Source organism: Columba livia, chromosome 3, assembly GCF_036013475.1.
Source record: "Columba livia isolate bColLiv1 breed racing homer chromosome 3, bColLiv1.pat.W.v2, whole genome shotgun sequence".
NCBI lineage: Eukaryota > Metazoa > Chordata > Aves > Columbiformes > Columbidae > Columba > Columba livia.
This window is the reverse complement of record NC_088604.1, coordinates 8,705,123-8,725,911: the sequence shown is the minus strand read 5'-3', so window position 1 is coordinate 8,725,911 and position 20,789 is coordinate 8,705,123. Positions and strand designations below refer to the sequence as shown.

General features: G+C 43.3%; 1 protein-coding gene across 3 annotated transcripts in view; it reads left to right on the top strand.

The window, feature by feature from the left end:
* Positions 1-20,789, top strand: part of KLHL29 (kelch like family member 29) — a 419,493-nt gene that overhangs the window by 257,164 nt on the left and 141,540 nt on the right. For 2 of the 3 annotated variants that reach the window (XM_065055772.1, XM_065055771.1), the window contains 3 exons: positions 5,770-5,883; positions 12,004-12,145; positions 12,868-13,410. In XM_065055772.1, the coding sequence (XP_064911844.1) occupies positions 5,770-5,883; positions 12,004-12,145; positions 12,868-13,410 (799 nt within the window). The remainder of the gene's footprint in view (positions 1-5,769; positions 5,884-12,003; positions 12,146-12,867; positions 13,411-20,789) is intronic. The other variant, XM_005510118.4, reaches the window with a different exon arrangement.

Genomic DNA, 20,789 nt, shown 5'->3' with positions numbered 1-20,789 from the left:
GAGACCCGGTCAGGCTGGAGGGCTGGGCAGAGAAGAAGCCGATGAAGTTCAACAAGGGCAAGTGCAAGGTCCTGCACCTGGGGAGGAACAACCCCAGGCACCAGTACAGGTCGGGGTGGACCTGCTGGAAAGCAGCTCTGCAGAGAAGGACTTGGGAGTTCTGGTTGACCATGAGCCAGCACTGTGCCCTTGTGGCCAAGAAGGCCTGGGTTGCATTAGGAAAAGTGTGACCAGCAGGTCAAGGGAGATTGTTCCTCCCCCTCTGTTCTGACCTGGTGAAGCCACATCTGCAGTTCTGTGTCCAGTTCTGGGCTCCCCAGCTTAAGAAGGACAAGGAATTACTGGAGGGAGTCCAGCGAGGCTTGCAAAGATGATGAAGGGTCTGGAGCATCTTTCTTATGAGGACAGACTGAGAGAGCTGGGTCTGTTCAGCCTGGAGAAGAGAAGCTGAGGGGGGATCTCATCAATGTTTATAAATATCTCAAGGTGGGTGTCAATAGGATGGACCAGACTCCTTTCAGTGGTGCCCAATGACAGGATGAGGGGCAACGGGCACAGACTGAAGCACGGGAGGTTCCATCTGAACATGAGGAGAAACTTCTTTCCTTTGAGGTGCCAGAGCCCTGGAACAGGCTGCCCAGAGAGGCTGTGGAGTCTCCTTCTCTGGAGACATTCAAACCCACCTGGACACATTCCTATGTGATTTGCTCTGGTGAACCTGCTCTAGCAGGTGGGTTGGACTGGATGATCTCCAGAGGTCCCTTCCAACCCCAACCATGCTCTGATTCTGTAATACCTCTCCACATCCCTCAAGTTGAGTTTTTAAAGTATTCTCTTGGTGAAGAAATTAGGGGAGGAATTGAGCTCGGTTTCACTCTAACTCCCAGCATTTGTTTTCCTACTTAGTTCCAAATGAGCTGGTTTCTGTGGTCCCCGTCCTTTCTTTTGTTCAGCTTTGGACTTTGCAGCTGGTTACTAATGGGTGCAGCTCAACCAGCGTGAGCTCCAGGCATTTGAAGATACGTCTCTGTTCAGTGCTGTAGGACCTTGTTGGCTGCTTAAGGTTTAGGTCAGTACACAGCAAATGGAAGTACTTTCCCTGTGATACTTGTATTTACTTTGATTTTCAGGTAAGAACTACATTTCTAGCTGTCTCACTGGCAACTTTCATTAATGCTCCTTGTTGAACAGTAGCTTTTTCATCTTTGTGCTTCGCTAACGTTGTAGAATTAAATGGGTTTTTCTGCCTTTTTGATTGTATCCAGATATTCTGTCACCTTTTGATCTCCGTGTCGTGCACATAGACTGTAAACTCCTTCAGGTACAGACTGCTGGGGTGGGGGGTATATGAGGGGGTGTTTTTTCTTTATGGGGTCCCTACTGTAGCAGACCCCCAGATACTGTAGTACTGGGAAATAATAGTAATAGTAATAATGATATAAATAGTTGTTATTGTTATTACTACTACTACTATTTCCACATTACCCTTCTGATACCTAGGAAAAACAATTTTATTTTAAGTTTATTCAGAGCTGTAGGAAGAGCTGGAAATGGCAACCTACAGACACAGCAAATGGCCCCAAGTACCGATACTTCTCTGACTTTATACAACATCTTCTGCTTAATCCTATCACTGGTTAATTTAATCCTGTTTCATTTGATTGGATCCCCTGGAACCAAATCATCAGCGTTGTGTTTTAGTCTGGTATTTCTGATCATTGTCTTTGTTAATTTGATCAGGATTGATTGAGCCAGTCATTGAAAATAAATCACATAATTAATCAAATGCAGCATTAGAAAAGCATATCCTCAGCTGGTCTGTCAGCTTTTGCCTCTTGTTTTTCTTCCTCAGTACATGGAGTTTGGAGTTCGTGTGACAAGCATTTTAATAGCATCCACATTTCAGTAATACAAGGGGAGAGGTTTATATATATGTATATGTAAAATACAAAATGTCAATTTAGAGTAGGCTAGACTAGACTACTATAGAACAGGAGTCCAGTTGGCAGGGCTCTACCACGGTCATCTAGTCCGACTTTACATCTCCTCTCAGAGCATCTTAATCTCACAAACTCTGTGGTCCTTTCTGAGACAGGGCTGTTGGGTGTTGGATGGAGAGTCTCGCTCAGTGACTCAACTTCCTTAACAACTCGGTGATTTTTAGGGAATGGACATGTGATCTGTGTTTGGATTTGGCACAGAATCACCATTAAATGTAAAAAACCAAGATAGGGCTCGGTGCTTTTTTCTAATAAGGTTCAGATAGTCCGGTGTACAGTCAGAGCTTGGCTGAAGGTCACGGTTTCTCCAAAAACTGTGCTTTGGGTGAGAAAGGAGATTTTTGGGTTTGCAACAAATATTATTTATATATATATATATTTTTATTTTTTTTTAAGTGGGTGTTTGGTCCTGTTTTTACTCTTCTCTCACTCTAATCGATATTTGTGACCCATGTTAGATATTTATAGATTCGTATTCTACCCAAAGCTTTATTACCGCAAACCAAGGCTTGGTTTGTCTTTTGGAGACCATGACCATACAAAGAACAGCTTTCCCTCTCCCGAAAGCCCCAGCACGTTCAGCAGGGGACGTGCCGCCTCTTACGGGGTTTTATCTGCAGAGACCCCAGGCTGGCGTCCCTGGCAGTTCATCCTGGGGGGTCCCAAGGGCCCCGTCTGCCCTGCACCCATCCCAGCAGAAACATCAGCTTCTGATGGACCGTGACCTGTGACAGCAGAGCAGGAGAATTAGGAAGATCGGATCACAACTTGCTGTTGTAGGTGAGATATCCCAACTAAAGGTCGTTTAATTTTAGCCTGTCATTCCCTACATGGCTTACAGAACCAATCTGGGCTATTTCAGGCTCACCATAACCCCTTCTCTGTCACCCTGAGGTTTTTTAAACAGGAGATTATTTTTAGAGGTGGTTTGCTTTGTCTTAACCTCCTGGGAGCAAAGAGAATAGGAGGTTTTATGTTTTTAGTGGCGTAAATTTTCTTTAAAAGATAAATAACAGGATTTTCAAAGGTCTTTGGCTAAACTCCCCACTCTTGCTGAGTGTCCTCTTATTTATGAGCCCAGTGGCCCAAACCGGACACCTAGAAGAATTTAATCTTAAAGGAAACAAAAAGAAAAGGAATGTACAGCAATTTGTTGTTGAAGGAAGTCTAAGTAGGGCTTAATCTTAATGGCAGTTATTTATCCTCGGATGGCAAAGGACTAGTTAGCATCACAAGTTGCCATGAACAGAGCAATATTGAAGGATCATCTGATTCACACCCCAAAAATGAGAGTGAGATACAGGCCTACTGGTAACACTAGCCACAGATATACCATTATCAGTTTTACTTTAAATTGTGCGGCTGTGGACAGCAAGATCTGTCTGATAGCCATTTGCTAGATTTATAGCTTGGTATGCTATTTGTTTGCCATAAATCTTTTAGAAGGATGATGGTCGGGGCAGCTGGAGCGTTCATGCCAGTCCACGGATCGGTTCTGCCAAAGGAGAACAGGAGAACCGAGCAGGTTCTTACTGGTGGTGTGGAGAGACAGGAACAAAATGAGCAGGAAAGCTTTGATGTCAAACCGACAGAGCGGAAAAATGGGAGAAAACGGTGCCCGTGTTTCCAGAAAAAAACATATATTAGCACTGTATTGTAAATCAAATTAAATGACTGCCCGAGTGCCTGATCTCGTGCTATTAGAGCTCTGAATCTGATGGGAGCCGGGTTGCAACTCGAGAGCTCGTTCCCAAAAAGGATCTGCCACTCGTGTCTGGTCGGAACAGCTTGGTGAATGTTTGGCTTCTTTTAAGAACCAACTGGGAGATTGATGGGTTCGAGCTGTTTGTGCACAGACTTGTTTTGAGTCTTAAAATGCATTTTCATCTGTCTTCACAGGAAAAAAAAATGTATCTATATTTTAATAAGAACCATTGAGATACATGTTTTTAGATTAAAAGGGAATGCAGTTTATTATTTTAGTGGTTTTTACTGGGGGATATATTTGTGTTTCTTCTGCACAACCCAAATTTTAACAAGACCGGAGCAATTACAGGAATAGCCACATTGTAGATGTTATCTTGTGTTTAGGAAAAGGGCTGGATTATTAAAGTGTCTGAGCTCTTTGAGAGATGCAGCACTCTAATCCTATTTTTCACATCTTAATTTTAGTGACTGCATAACTTACCTTCATAAGATGCTCTTAGTTGAACATTTCAATTCAAATTTGAATAAAATCTAATATATCTGGGATTCCTCCTCCACTCCTTTAAAATATGATGTGAAATTTATTAGTCTTAATGTACATATCCCAGAGCTAATTGTTTTATCTTGTAAATCAGTTTCTCCTCATCTTTAATACAGCTTTTACTCTTAGATTTAAAGAATAAACAAATCCTTGATTGAAGAGTCTTTGTTGTTTTGCAGTAGAAAAGGGGGGGCGGGCAGCTTTATAAATGTGAAAGGATTTTTAGTTCTTTTTTAATTATTTACAAACGCTGAGTTAAAGGACAGTGGAGTTTAAATTATGCATTAAATTAGCATCCTACTGATGGAACACTCTCAAAGAAAGTTGAAATTTTTAAATTACTACGAGCCAAATTCAGCCACAATTTAACAGCTCAATTGATGCTGATGGATTTAAGGCAGCGATAAATCTGGACCGATAGGCTTATTTTTCTTTGTTGCTGTGAAAGGTAAGCACACTGTTTCTACAGTACTGACTGTCCTTTTGTTTGAGAGTTGACCGGGTGTACTTTGATCCTTTTCTTAGAAAAAGAATTCTCTGTTCTCCCTTAAAGAAAGCTTCCTGAGACCCAGATCAGATCATGGAAACCAAAGTGAACACACAAAAGTGCTTGTTAGAAAGTAAAATTTATGTGCAAACTAAATGTGCCCTTGATGATAGCCTTACTGATCAAGCCACGTTAATAAATCAGTAATATCATGCAGCACTGTTCGACACACACAGGCTTATCTTGGTTTGCTTTTTTTCTCCTTTTTTTTTGTTGTTTTTTTTGGGTTTTATGTGCCTGCTGTGTAGGCAGAGAACATGCACTTTCCTGCCACGGAGTGTGTACTACAATTGAAACACTGAATTCAGAGGGCTTGAATGTAAAATGTCGGCATCCAATACGACAAAAGGGAACTTGAACACAAGTGAATTAATGTAGGGATTGGAGCCTAAAGAGACACAGCTTTTACTTTATAAGTATTCCTCTCTTTATCTCTAATGCTTTAGGCCCTGATCCAGAATGAATTCAGGGTCCTGTTTGGATGATTAAAAGAAATTAAGGAGAAATTTGGGACCAAAAATGCCGTATGGAGCAATTTCTGACCTTATCAATGGCCAGCATTTGCATTCAAGATAAACATTTAGTTCTCAAGCAATCTGCCGTCAGGTCATTCTTGAGTAGCTTCACCAGTACACAAGGGTTACATCCTTTGTACACCCTTGGGATTCTGGTCTGACAAGCACTTACTCCATTATTACCCATATTTCCTCTTGTCCTCTGACAAAAAGCACTTATGATGGACTGGATTTATCTCCCTCCAGCACGGGATGCCTGCGGGATCCCTCACAGCCCTCTCCCCTTGCGCAGTGCATGTTCTCTGCAGTACGATGCTCCTGGCGGTGCGCGTTTTCCTCCGGTGCCAGATGATTTTGCGTTCGTAGCTTTGCTGTGGTTCGGGGTTGATCTGCATGCCGACCGTGTTAGCAGAGGAGGTTCTGCTCAGGCTAAAGTGGGGCTTCTGTGCTCGAACCCAGTGTCGTGCGCTGATGTCCCTGGTGTCCTGGAGCAGCAAGTGTCGCAGCCGGGACCTCGGTTCGATACCTCAGCTCCGTTCCCTGATGTTCTCGCTGAGAAACGAAGGCAGCTGGGTGAGTACCTGAGCCTCTGCTGGTGAAATTTCCCAAGACAGCATACAAAGTGCCATTTATGAAGCGTTTCTTGTCATTCCATGGTCCCTCATTCATTCACACTTAACGCTGAGCACCTGACTGGAGTGCTGGTGTGAGAGCGGTGGTTGTCCCGGGCAGGGCAGCCACCAAAAATAAATGGATACCCCCTATGGTCAATTCACAACCTTCTTCTGTCCCATCTTTCTCCCCCCTTTTCATAACCTCATTCCTCCTCTTGCTTCCCCAGAGCTGCAGCCAGTGTGGACAGGGAGCTTCATAAAGGGTTAATGAGACAGCAGCAGTTGACCCATTCCTGGTGTGGAGTTCCCTTCCATTGCATTGCCAGAGCTTGGGAATTTGGCTGATTATGTGTTTAGGAGGGTGACCAAGGCTCAAATGGAAATGAGACAACAAAGAGGTTCAGTTCAGGAATTATGGGGTTGATATTGGGAGGTGGGGAGGAGAAGCTGGACATATTTATACATCTGCCCTCTGAGCAGCCCCCGGGCTGGGTGCTCAGGAGCCGGGGCTGGGTAAGGGCAGTTGCGTGTATCTGGGACGTGGGCCCCACTGCACCCCCCGTTTTCTCCAAGCCTGTGTCCCTATCCTTGCGGTGGGGGTGTCTTTAAATCCTCTTAAAATGGGGGTGGATGCAGCCCGTACCCCACTGCTGAGCCATGTGTCTCGCCTGAAGGCGACACCTCAGCGCTCCAGAGCTCACCACGGCACGTCCATGGATGCTGGTTGAGATGCCGGTATTGAATTATTCTCTCCACTCGAGAGGGAACTAAGACTTCTTTTGTCTTTTATGCAGGGTGGCAACATTTTTCCTGTGAGTTAACTGTATTATTCACTTTCTCACTGCTCCAGCATTAGCTTTGGAAAGAGAAAAACAATGCTGTGTCATCGCAGAATTGCCTGGTGATGGGAGCTGTAAGGTAGATGAGTTCTTCTCTCCACCCATGAGCAACTTCTTGAATGAGGTTTTACAGCAGGACAGCTCATTCTGTTCCTCTTGCACGCTGGTCTATCCGTATCTCTTAGGTTTTTAATACATTACAATACAGCCGTCCCTTAAAACGACAGTTTCATTTCTGTAGCCCAGCCCAATGACTGGTGCTAGGGAGATTTGCTGTCATCATTGCATCTTTCAAAGGTCAGCATCCATCCTTAAGAGCTTCTTTGGCCACAGACTAGACTCCGAAATACACTTGGGATTCTGTCCAGCACAGCGTAGGATTATACCCCGGATGAAGATCTGTCCCTGTGTAGTTCAGATTTAAAGTACATGCCCCATGCACACAAGTAATACCTGTGTCATGCAATATTTAGCAGCATGAACTACAAATTAGACCATAAACTCTTTGGTGCAGAGACCACTGAGCTTTTTAGAGCACCAGACACGTTCAGGCTTAAAACCCAACCAGGGCCACCAGTCATTACTTGTTAGAGCGAGACACAGCTAACAGCTTTAAAAGGAATTCCCTCATTAAATTGAAGTTGCTTTTACCCATGACAGGCCACAAAACCTGAATCCGTGGGAGGGAAATGTTTGCCTCTATGCATGCATGCCTCTTAGCCTTTTTATTTTCAATGGGGAGAAAAAATAGAGTGGGTTGCATATTGGATACATTAGCTTAGTATTAAGCTGCCATTCCCAATCTCTTTTGGATAATTGGAACAGAGAATCACTACTTCTCATCCATCACTTTAAATGAAGGCCGTAGTAAAATAATTTTGGTCGCTGGGAAGCGCAAATAGGATCCCTCTCTCCAGATTAGTTCTTTTTTGCTCATGAAACTGTTTGAATAGGTCTCAGCACCCGGAGCTGTGGCAGGATGGATGTCAGCAGTTTTACAAGCCTTTGGGGAGATTGTTCCAATGTGTTTATAAGGACCTCCCAGGAAGCGCTTGGTGTTGTTGACCCTGGGGAAAATTGTATTGAAATTTTTGTTGTTGGATTTTGGTTGTTGTTTTTAATTTCACTAACATACTCTGTGACGCTGGTAGTAGCGCAGTAGGTTTTATTTTTCCATTGATGTACAAAAGGTCTTGCTAAAAGTTTAGGTCTTATTTCATCAAAGATTTGTAAAGCTTTGGGCTTAAACTCCGGCTTAGTTGTAGCTATGCCACCTAATAGTGACCATGTAAACTGATGTGATATAGACTGAGTCACTAATTCCCAGTCTTCAGCACCAGCTGATTGCTGTGAACTCATGAACTTTCTTGTGGATATTCCGCAAAGCCCCATGAATCTGAAGGTTTTTAATGTTTTAATTTAATAAGGTTCAGTGGACCAGCTGTACACCAATTACTGTTGCCTATGGGCCATGGTTTATGACTGTTGGAGCTACAAAAAATCGACGACCTGGCAACTTGTCTGTGTTAGTCTCATGTAGTTCTGAAATTGTTCCATCTTGCTCTGTTCTGCCTGTGCATCCGTATTGCAGTTCATTTCCTTAAAGCTGGGAGATTGGTCACTGCTGGAGTTCAAAGAGGCAGGCGGGAGGTGAAATGCAAGCTTCAACTGAACATTTCACTTGTTCTTAATGATTGTTTCAAACAGAAGACAAAAAAATCCTCACATTTGAATTTGGGGTGACAAAGAGCACAGACTGAACATTTTAGGGATGCTACAAAGATGCTGATGGTTGCTTCAGTAATCTTCGTAGTCTCCCATGAATTCCAGGCAATCAAACAGCCAGTGCCGCTGTTGACTAGCCGGGCTTCAACAGACCTTTTAGAAACCTCCTTGTCTTTTCCTGTAAATAGACATTTGGCAGTATTTTAAAATGTATACCCAGTAGATTTTGTAATGCATTTCCTTTTTTCATGTGTTTCGTGTTTAATTCAAGCAAGCATCTGACATGAAAGCTAAAGATAAAAGTGTAACATAGTACAATTAGTTTCTGTGAAGTCTGTGGATCACTAATGGAACACATCTCTTCCCCCTGCACAACTACATAATACAGGCCATTTTTTGGCCATTTATGTTGTACATTAAAAGCATCAAATAGAGTGCCATCGTGTGCCTGAGCGCATGGACAGAAAGTTCCTCGGTTTGATAATGTTGCAAATAATTTTGCTTTCCAGATACACAAATCAGTAATTGCCGCAATCGGATCAGAGGCATGTAACACTTGTAATGTAATCCTTCATGTATTAAGAAAAATAATGCAGAAATTAGATCAGAGACCAGAAGTATAGATATTAAAAAAAAAAAAAAAGATAAATTCAATAAGCTGTTTTTTCTGTTTCCACCACCATTATTGTCTAAACTGTGTTTCATGAATGCGTGTTTTGATTTCATACCAACTAATCTCAGGCTCTTTCTGATCAAATAAATACAAGCTCGGGGGTACGGTTGGGAAGGAATGTGCTGAACTTGTGCATGGAAATGCACTGAGCCTCTAAGAAGCGGGTTTTGTGAGCATATTTAGTGAAAAGACATTTGGGAAACAAGCAGCATTTTGTGGAAGCAGAAGTGTTTATTGACAGCAAACCTGCAAATCTCCTTCCTCTTTATTAATGCTCAAAGAACAGAATTTAGAACTAGATTCAGGGCAAACTCCACCAGTTAGAAATGTGCCTGATCTGGTGCTCAGGTTTTTTGGAGGGCAAGCTTTCAGTTGCAAAATAGGCAACAATATTTTTGTAGGATTTAGGAGAGCGGAGTCACATTCTCCCTCTCTTACCCACTCTGTACAGAACATATGGATTGTTTTAAAATGATAGCATGTGTGTGCTTCTGCATTATTTAAAGTCCAGGGGTAATTTTTCTTGTTGCAGACTGACGCTGTTTTAAAGCAGCTTGGGGACATAACAAAGTTACACAAGATGTTGCACGTCTCCACAATGCCACACAATAATGAGAAGTGTAGGGATTGCAAACCTGCTTAGGAGACCCAGCCCATAGAACAATGAGATGCTACACACGCATGCCACGTGTGGAACACGTGGGGCGTAATTTGGGTTGTGAGTCTTCCTGTCCTTCTTTGCTGATTCATAAAGATGCCAACTTCTCTACATTGCATTTGCTGGTTTTTGAAGCTTTGCTTTGGGATAGATAATAGTGTTTCTGGGGGAGGTATCTTAGCTGATTTATAGGCAGAGAATGCTGGTGGTGCTTTTTTTGTTCTTATTTCTTCTTTTGCTGCAGAGCACTTTGGCCACGGTTAAACAGTTTAGCTGGATCCAAAGGGATACTGCTAACATGAACTGGTAAACCACCAGCAGCGTTATATCCCTCTGTGTCAAAGACCTCGTACAATGTAAAAGCTAAAAGTATTCAGATTAAGCCTTTCCCAGGACAACTTATAAATAGGAAGTGTTTCAAAACTGAGATTTATTTCTTCCCCTCCTGCCCTTTCTTTGCCATGAATACAACAGAAGGAATCTTAAAGCTCTTGCTTGCCTGCATGTCGTCTCTTTTTGCCTTTCCCGACTCATTTTTATTTCATTTGCAAAAGTTATAGAAGGTTTGAGAAGTTAAGAAAATTAAAATGGTGGGGGCAGAAGGAAATGTGAGTCTAAAACCTGAACATCATTGTCCTTGTTTACAGTAAAGTAGAAGAAAACCTGTAGAAGTTAAAGGTTTTTTAAACACGTAAATATATAGATATAAGCCGCTTAGTTTGGACACAAGCTGAAAATTCTCACTTCCAGATTCCACACCAAAAAGAAGACACTAAGAATCACACTTCCCTTTGACCAACTGTGTTTAACAAAGTATATAGCATCTCTAGTCCCCCGTCCTCCGTCAGGGTCTGCACCGGGTCTGCTGGCTCCCAGAGCCAGGGGGGATAAAGCCCAGGTGGAAAAGGTGATGGATGTCGGAGGTATTTGGAGAAAGGAGAGAGCCTTGCAGGACAGAAGAGCTCACAGAGATGTCAGTTCAGCTTCCTCCAGTAGGTTTAAAAAGCTGAGGAATGAGCGATGGGCTTGGGAAAGGTGTGTGTTTATTTGCAGAGGGTATAAATGGGTTCGCTAATGACTTCTTTTCATGGAGTGATTGAGGTACTGGTGATGGGGAAAAAAGCTGCTGGTGTCGACAGAGATTTCATTGGGACTACGTGACCCAAGGCTTTTATGGAGCCGCTGTACCCCCGTCGCGGAGCTGAATTACTTCCCAGATGGAAGGCAAACAAGCGATTGCTCAGACTGGTCTCCTGTTCTTTATGGCTTCAGTCCTCAGTCGTCATTCAGCAATAGGCAGCTGGTTCCGTTTTCCTGGTTTAGAGGTTCTGACACGCGTAAAAACAAAACAGAAAAACTTTTAATCTTCCAGCAATGAAATACGGGGTTAAATAAATGAGACCTGTTGGAGCACCCTCGTTTTCTACAGACCTTTTCTCAGCAAAGACATGGTTGTTTGGGAAGGTCTCTTACAAACTGTGGGGGGGGGCTGGCTTAGCTTTTAAATCCATGTGATAGTTTCTTTGTCAAGAAATCTCTTTCAGATCATATCCCCTTTGATGATGATTCAGCCCCAATACTTCCCCTGCTTTACAGTTATTTTAACGTCTCTGAAGAACTGCCAACATACCCACTTTAGTGACCTGTGGCTGTTAACGCTGCCTTTTTTTTACCGGCATTCAATTTTAAGGGTTGACAGACAGTAAATACTGGGACTTCTTTTTACTGTCCTACAGTAATTTGTCCTACAGTTGTAAATAAGTCTCTCTTGTTCTGCCTTCTGCTAAATAAAACTCACCATTTTTGGAAGAGGTTGAGCAAACAGAAGATTGTCTCATTTTATGTAAGCTGTGACTGAATGGATATTACCATATGTGGGTGTTGGGGTTTTTTATTTTCAAGGCAAAAGAAGCATCTTATTTCTGAAAATGCTAGTTTGGTTTGGATTTTTTTCTTTTTTTTAAGATGGATCTATCAAATGTCCTGAAGTATTTATTTTAAATACATTGTATTTCCCATACAGACATGTCATGCAAGCGTGGAGGAGAATGCTGTTTAAAGATGTTAAGATATCCTCTTGGACTGTAACAAACAAACAACAAGCAAGTTACTAGTTATGAGGAACAGTAACTATGCCCAATAGTCTCAACATTTTTATTCTGTATTTTTCTTTCTCTCTGGTAGACACCTTGCATTTCCAAGACTGAAAATCAGCCGCAAGGGCTTGCAACAAGTGTCAGGTGGGGACAGACACCCATCAATCAGTCCACACCCTGGGACACTGATGAGCCTCCATCTAAACAGATGAGGGAGAATGAAAACCCAGGTATGTTTCTAATCTTATTTGTAATTCTACAAGGGGAAAATCATTCAGAGCAAATTCAATGCACTATCTCCATTTGCCTCTGTAAATTAGACTTCATTGTGAGCCCTTTCTTTATTCTTTAGCAGGGTTTTTCTCTCATAGTAAAGACCCCTCAAGTTTCTTCTGTGCTGGGGCTAATATAAATGTATTAAGATGCCTGCAAGTTCATTAAAGTGTTTTTTTTCCCTCCTTCTCTGCCTTCACTAGAGAAAAAGGCACTCTGTAATACTTTAAGACCTCTTTTATGTCCAGAGCTACCTGAAATGATTTCCAGCTTCCAGACACATATCACGCATTGTGCTACTATGCCAGACGCCTAATTACAATCTCTTTGTAGTGGCTGGAGCACCATTATTATACACACAGAGTGTTTGTCAGGGAGCCATGAAAGCGCGGTGGGGAAAGAGGTTAATTTTCTTGCAAGCGTGCACTTAAGCCACGTAAAGCGCAAAACACGTAAATCCGCAAACGCGCTGCGTGTCACCTGATGAGTATTTTAACAATTGCGCTTGCACCGCCGTGGCAATTTTAAGCACTTATGTGCTGGGAATGGTTCCAGACCCCGAACCGCTTAGGTGCCGCGGAGCAGAAGGGCGCGTGGGCACGATTTGGGAGTGGGAGGTTGTTTGTGTTGTCTCCCGAGCCAGCCCGCCGCCATTGCCGGCCTTTCCTTCGTGCCGCAGGTGCAGCGCCCTGGGTCACCACGGTGGCGGCCGGCAGCCAGCCCGCCCTCATCTCCCACTCCTACGGGATGACGCAGCCGCCCACCTTCAGCCCGGCCGCCAGCGTCCCGGCCCCCGTCATCGGCGTCACCCCCTCCCTACCTCCGCACGTCACCCCCCAGCTCCCGCTGATGCCGGCCCACTACCAGCTCCAGCCGCAGCCCTCCCAGCCGCTCAGCAACATGGTGGTCAACCTCCAGAGCCAGCCCTTGTACACCAACAGCCAGCCCCTCAGCATGTCCTCCATGAGCGGCGTGGGCCCGGTGGCCCACCCGGGCCCCGGGGCGGTGGGCAATGGCCACCTGGCCTGCCCCATGCTGCCGCCGCCGCCGCCCGCCCTGCCCTCGGCCGCCCTGCCCAGCAGCGCGCCCACCGCCAACGGGCAGGCGGCCGCCCCGCTGCCCCCCAACGCGGCGGGGGGCCCGGACAACACCAATGGGGTGCAGATGCTGCGGACCATCGGCGTGGGGAAGTACGAGTTCACGGACCCCTGGCACCCCAAAGGTAAGAGGAGGGCGGCTGTGCCCTGCGCGGGGGCGAGGAGGGCGGCGGATCCCCGCGCCTCCCCGCCGCTCTCTCCAGGTCTGTCTCCACGCTTTTCTTTGCTGCATAGCGTTTGTGAGTTGATGATGACAAAAGTGGTGCCTTAGGAAGAGGGACAACGAGCTGCGGGTGTGTTTTGTAGTGAAAAACAGTTGGAGAAGCTGGTGCTCGTGGTGGCAAAGCAGCTGTCACCCGGTGCCGCTCCCTGTGAAACACACACCCATGTTTCCATCCAGCTGCCTTCCTTCTGGCTTCATTTGTGCCTTAGTCACAACACCAACCACCCTCTTCAGCCGTTGTCTTCTCCCCTCGCTAGTAGGAGCCCAAATGCAGGTAACCCTGCGGATTGAAGCTGAACAACCCCAAACGTTCAACGTAGAGGGAAAAACTCCTCATTACCAGCTTCATTGGGCTCAAATGCTGCAAAACACCCTGAACAGTCATGAGTGTTCCTGAGAGGTTGACCTTTTCTGAGAAGTGGTTTGTAAATGAGCCACACCGTTGGGTCACGTTGGAGTGTTATTTCAGAGTGTCTTACCCTAGACACTTCAAAAATCCCTACACTCTGTGTATTTAGTTTCCGATTTCATTTGCAGAGTTTTCCCTGCCTCCCTTAAAAACTGTGACTGCGCCACATGTGCAGGTAAAGCGAAATGCGGCTTACAAAAATATAAATGCGGACCTATCAGCAAAATCAATTAAATTGATTTAAAAAAAAACACCCCAAAGGCTTCATTAAGTCTGTGATATTTTATGTATACATTTGTATTCAGACACAGTCCACGTGTAAATTATTTACTTGCCACAAGCTATTAAGTTCTATTGTGTAGTTCTGTATTAAAGACGAGGAATCTCTATTAAAAATGATTAGTCCAATAACTCTTCCTGCTCATTACGTAAATTGTACTTTGGTATGTGCAAATCCTTACCAAATGTCTCCTGAAAAGGAGTCCAGCCACAAGCTCAGCGGTACTTTTCTAAAGCTAAATATTTAGGTTGCTTTTAAATTTTCGACTCCAAGCCCCAGATATGATGAGAAGGCTCTCTGAATGGTGAGCTCCTGAATTTTTCTTTAAGATCTAGGTGGGCTCTAAGTGATCCTGGCCCAGTCAGGTAGCCAAAAATTGACCAACAGTTGCTTTGTAAGAGTTTGGTCAATTCTTTCGCTTTACAAAAAAATATCAAAAGCAATTTGTCTGGTCAGGTTTGTATATTGCAGACCCTTGATTTTGTAGGAGAAAGGAGATTTATGCTCCAGTCCTGGTAAACTGAGCTGTAGTGGTTCTGCTGGATGCCTCTCTTCTCCTTGGAAACTATTTGTCTTCTAAAAGGCATCATCTCCACTTTCCAGAGCCACCTATCCCAATTTGCCGCACTGGATACTCGGATACATGATCAAATTAACACAATTTAAAGGATTACTCGGTGTCACTGGAGACGTGCAAATATACAATACAAGAGAAAACACATAAGCTTAAACCACTTTCACTGCGGTAATTTGATCACATATCTGAGCCCTGGTGACACTAACCTAGTGAGACAAATGAGCACATCAGTGACGGCTCACTCGAGGTTGGGAATACTCTTAACCGCCTGGCATACTTGGGGCCAGCAGCATCAGCTGTTATTTACTCTTCCTTCATCAATTAACCTTCAGTGTATCTCTGGCTAGTGGATGAAGTAAACTTCAAATCCGAGCCTAAGTAAAAAGATCATAAAATATTTAAGCAGTCTTTTAATATTTGATTTGCAAAGTGTTAGTCAGCGTTCTTGCTTCGACTGCTGGAAGCCCTAGTCTGGTCTAGTTGTCCGAGCACCGCCGAGCGCGGGCGGTCCAGGAGATGTTTGCCAAGGTGAGGAGGAGAGTTCCTCGATGGAGCGTGCCGGGCATGCCAGACTGGACTCCGGGCTGCTGTTTGGAACCCTTGGTACCTAGGAAAGGCTCAGAAGGAGGATTTTAAAACAATCAGTATTTCTAATCCAGCTGCTGACACATTAGCCAGACTGTACTTGATAAACTCCGAGCTAGACAAGTGTTTTCCCAGGGATTAGCTAGTTTCACTGTTCACAACCATGAGCTATTGAATTGTCCCTGTAGTGGTTAAAAACAAACAAACGTAAGACAACAAAGCATGCATATACAAATGTCTCATAAGCAGGACCTATTTTAGAGAGGAAAAGTCATCTCCTCCTCCATTTCCAGTCTTTAAAGTCTTTCTAAAGCTATAATTCTTCTTGTCAAACCTAAAGTCTGAGAAGATACATGTTGGGTTTGGTTGTTCTAAATGAGAGAAACAATCAGGAAAGAGAAGACAGCTGAGTGTCTAACTAGACCCTAAAACCTTGCTAGGATAAAATTCTTAATATAAACTGTATGGATTTCAAGGTGGCTTGATTTTCAAATTATTTTTTGTTTTAATATCTGCCCTCAGAGATTTCAGTCCCTAAAGCCTGACTTATTTCACAGTCTTACAAGATAAGCACTTTTCTCTCCAGGAAGGAATGGAAACTATGAAACAGTACTGAGCTATTCAAATATACAAGTTCAAACTAGTTCTCTATAACTTTCATTTAAATATTCTCTCTCTTTCTTGGAGAACTTTGGCCAGTGTTATAATAGCAGCCACTGCTAATGGCCTCAAGATCTATCTCATTATCCTGAGATGCTCTGTATTATGATTTCACTTGACAATCCGGTCTTGTACAGGTTTGAATAATTACCCAAGTATCCCTTAAGTGAAAGAGCAGTTCTCGCTGGTTAATATGATAGAGTTTCTTATATTTTTAGGCTTTATTAGGGAGCTGATTTGAAACATCATGTTTTATTTCCCATAATTATCTTTCATCTGGCTGTGCACGTGTTTGGGCCATATCGTACCGAATTCATGCAGATCTAGGTTTCTTACTTGGCTGTTTCTAAACAAAAGTAAGTAAGTTTCCCAAAGTTAAAGGCACTGCTAATATGCGGTCTCATTTGCAATAGGTCAAGAGATCTCACTTAGGTGATTGAAAGAGTCATTTCTGTGGCTCTGCAAAAAATACATTTTGATAACAAGAATTGTGATACGAAACAGATATGTCATTCTCTTACTGGTGTCTCAGCTAATTCCCACCTAATTCCATTGAAACTACTTGTAGGAAAATAATCTTTGCATGGGTTAGGGGATTTTCTTGGTCTGGATGGGTTATGGGTTCTGTGAAGGGCTTTTTTTATTGCTTCTGTAATATGTTAAATACGAGTGTTAAGTTTAGCTACATGGTCCATTTATTTAGTGAATTTATAAAGCAGTCACATTAGGAGAGACATAAATAATGTTTCAAAGTAATTATTGCTTTTAGCAATGTGTGAAGAACTGTAGAGCTGCCTTAGGAAATCTTTCACCAAACACGATCAACAGCCGTTTGGTGTCTGGTTTGGCCTGTAACTGCCCTTTGGGTAGGATTTATGCCAAATTCTCCTAGCTGACTTCAAAAGCCATTTCACCCTAACACAGACATGTAACCTGGTGTTTTAGAAGAGAATCAGCCCTTGTTTTCTATCCGTGTCCTAAGTCTTGCTCTGTAATCTAAAGTTTAACTGCCAGGGGAATTAATAAAGCAGAATATTCAGAACCATGAATACGTTCATTGTGAACATAACCAGTGAAGATCCACTGAAGTTCGCATAGACAGATCTTTATGTGGCTTCTTCAGAAAATACGGAGTTGCAGATAATATTCAAACATAATTTCAGTATGTTCAGGCTACGCAATGTGCCGGCACAAGTTGTCACTTGCACGACGTGCCTGCAGAGAAGGGAGAGGGGTGGAAACCATCTCTTTGGTTTCTGATACAAGGTACCGGTGTCCCATGCCATGACACCATGACGAGGACCGATGACTGTGTGCCTGCCAACCCAGTTGAGCCCAAACGGAGATAAATTAGTCAGTCTGATGAAGGACCAGAAAAGATTGGTTTTCTTGCAGAAATAAATGAGTAACTGAGATTTAGTCCTTGACTTTTTCACAGGGCAGTATGCTTCTTAGTATCCAAGACTTGTAGTAAATCCAAAACTGAGCCCTGGGTGGATAACCGTGCCATATGTAGGACATAAATGCTGCAGCTTAGACTCTGCGATCTGTTATACATTTGAAAAGACACTTTCTTCATAAACTTGATATAGTTTGAAGCATACTCGCTAACACAAAAAAAAATACAGATCTTCATTGCAGTACTTTCTCCTGCAGTGTAAAATTAGCCATGGACATCACGGGTTATAATTTGTGGATGTTCATGGATAATATTGCTGCTTGTTTCCATAGTATTTTTGTTCTAGAATTCTTTGGTTTGCAGTGCTTAACTAGTGGGAAAAAAAATCAGACTCTAATTAGTGTTCAGAATGTAATGACTGTAGAAACATTACAATATCAGAAATAAAATCTGAATGTTAAACCTTGTAGCACTAATTTCTTAACACTTCATTTTCAAGCATCACCGAATACCATGAACTAAACAATAACAAAACTACAAACAAATACTGTTGCATCATCACGTATTGATTGCACCTTTCACACTTGACTTTATTGCATTGGAATTCTCATTAGACCTCAGACAATATTTACTTTCCTTAATCATGAATAGTAACAAGGCAGACTACAACATTTTGTCAATAACCGTCAACTTTTTCTTCACAAAAGGTTGAATTTTCAAAGGGATTTCAGCTTGACCTGCAATTCCATGAGTGTGCTCAGTTCTAGACCTGAATGCTAGGACACTGAAGGATGTTTAAATTCAAAGTGCGACTTAGCATTTGGAATTCTAATAGCGATAATTAAAGGATATTTTGTCATGAGAACTCTGGAAAGCCTGTTTTCAGCTCTCTGCCTCGCACCAGAATACATGGCCTGTGTAACATTAGGAAAATCTCCCTTGTTTTTGGATATAGATGGATGAATCGATTATAAACATTATAGATCTAAAATTTTAGTGTGTGTGTACATGTATATACATATATATGTGTATGTATGCATATAGTTGTGGGAAAGGAAGTCTACAATAAAAATGACAGTGTATTTGATCTATTTCTTGTAGGAGACTTAGGCTGACGTGGAGGTCTGTTGGCATTCTACATGCTTCTTATTGTGTTTCCCTTAAGATAGTCTTGATTTTCTGAGGCAGCCTAAATGGTACCAAAATACAGATGACTAGTGATTGTTTGTTAGCTCAGCTTGGTAATGATGTGTAATAGCTCACAGATTCACAGAATGGTTGATGTTGGAAGGGGCCTCTGGAGGTTGTCTTGTCCACCTCCTCTGCTCAAGCAGGGCCACCTGGAGCTGTTTGTCCAGGGCCATGTCTAGATGACTTCTGAATATCTCCAAGGATAGAGACTCCACAATCTCTCTGTGCCAGTGCTCAGTCACCCTCACAGTAAAAACATGTTTCCTGATGTTCAGAGGGAACCTCCTGTGTTTCAGTTATCATAGAATCATAGAATGTCCCGAGTTGGAAGGACCCACAAGGATCCAACTCCTGTCCCTGCACAGGACAACCCCACAGTTCACACCATGTGTCTGAGGACGTTGTCCAGTCTCTTCTTGAACACTGTCAGGCTTGGGGCCATGACACCTCCCTGGGGAGCCTGTTCCAGTGTCCAGCACCCTCTGGGTGAAGAACCTTTTCCTCATGTCCAACCTAAACCTCCCCTGGCACATCTTCCTGCCATTCCCTCGGGTTCTGTCACTGGTCACCAGAGAGAAGAGCTCAGCCTTGCCCCTCCTCCTCCCCTTGTGAGGAAGCTGTGGCCGCCATGAGCTCTCCTCTCAGTCTCCTCTTCTCCAGGCCGAACAAACCAAATGACTTTAGCCGCTCCTCATACGGCTTCCCCTCCAAACCCTTCCCCAACTTCGTTGCCCTGGTTTGTGGCACTGGGCACTGGGTTTGTGCCGATGGCCTCTGGTCCTGGCACTGGGCACCGCCACAAAGAGTGGTGCTCCATCCTCTTTGCAACCTCCCTCAGGTATTTATATGCACTGATGAGCTCCTTCTCAGCCTTTTTTCCTCCAAGCTGAACAAGGCTCTGTCAGCCTTTCCTCATAGGAAAGATGCTCCAGTGCCTTCATTATCTCTATGGTGCTTTGATGGCCTCTCCAATATGGCCATGTCTCTCTTGTGCTGTGGAGTCCAGAACCGGACCCAGCACTCCTGGTGTGGCCTCACCAGTGCTGAGTAGAAGGGAAGGATCATCTCCCTCGACCTGCTGGCCGCACTTTGCCAAATGCAGCCCAGGATATGATTAGCCTTACCTGCTGCAAGGGCACACTGCTGGCTCATGTTTTAGCATGTCTGTGCACAGTAATGAACTTAAAGTAAACTGCTTGAACACGTCCTCTAAAATCAATTTTTTTTTTAAGATTAATTACAGCCTTCTGCCATTTAAATAATCTTAACAGAATTGCAAAGTTGATGAGGGTATCTAAGCCATTGCTTGAGGGACACTGAATTACATTTCACCTTTCTGTGTTCCAGGTGGCGTATTTTCAGTAATTTCTGCCTTGTCTTTTAATACCGTTATCGAGTCAGGTCATGACAGACAGTGATGTAGTGTACTGGGGGGTCAAAGAGAGCTTGAAATAGTCCTAGAACATTGTCTTTCTAAATGTGCAGCATAAAGAAGGTCATCGAATTCTATTTTGATTGACAACTCTCAGTATGTGAGTGATTTGAGATTTCCAAGTTTCACCACTACCAATATTTTATGAGGGTTATTGTAAAAAAAAAAGAAAAGTGTGGGGTTGCTACAGTGTGTTAAATGTCCCTGAAACTGCTCTTAAAAGTCATCTGCGCCATGCTGCTTCTTTTTACACCTGCTCTTTTAAATAAGCACCAGATTTGCAGCTGTAGTTCATCTGTTCTTGAAAGTACAGAGCTGAAGAACTTTGACTTTACATTGTTATATGATATTACGTCATCACTTGCAGATCCATTTAGGTAATTAGACAGTGATACGTTTGAAGACGTCTTGAGTTTCTTCCCACCTTGAAGACATGGTTCGCTGAGAGCGTGGTTTATTAACAGGTATGGTTTTGTCCATGACAGTGGCCACTAAACGCATTCAAAATAAGTCTAAGAGGCAGCAGAGTTCAATTGAATTACTATTTTCTCTCCCATCCACACAACACTGTAATCGCAAAGTGCAGAATTTCTCAGGGACTGGATGATAACCAAAATCTAGGCTCCTATTTTGCACAGAATACCTAAGCGGCAACTCATTATAAATACAGCCCGAATTTCCAGGCAGGCTTCCCATCTACACATCCAAACACTGTTCCAAAAATCTCTTGCAGAGAGCTGCATTTGGT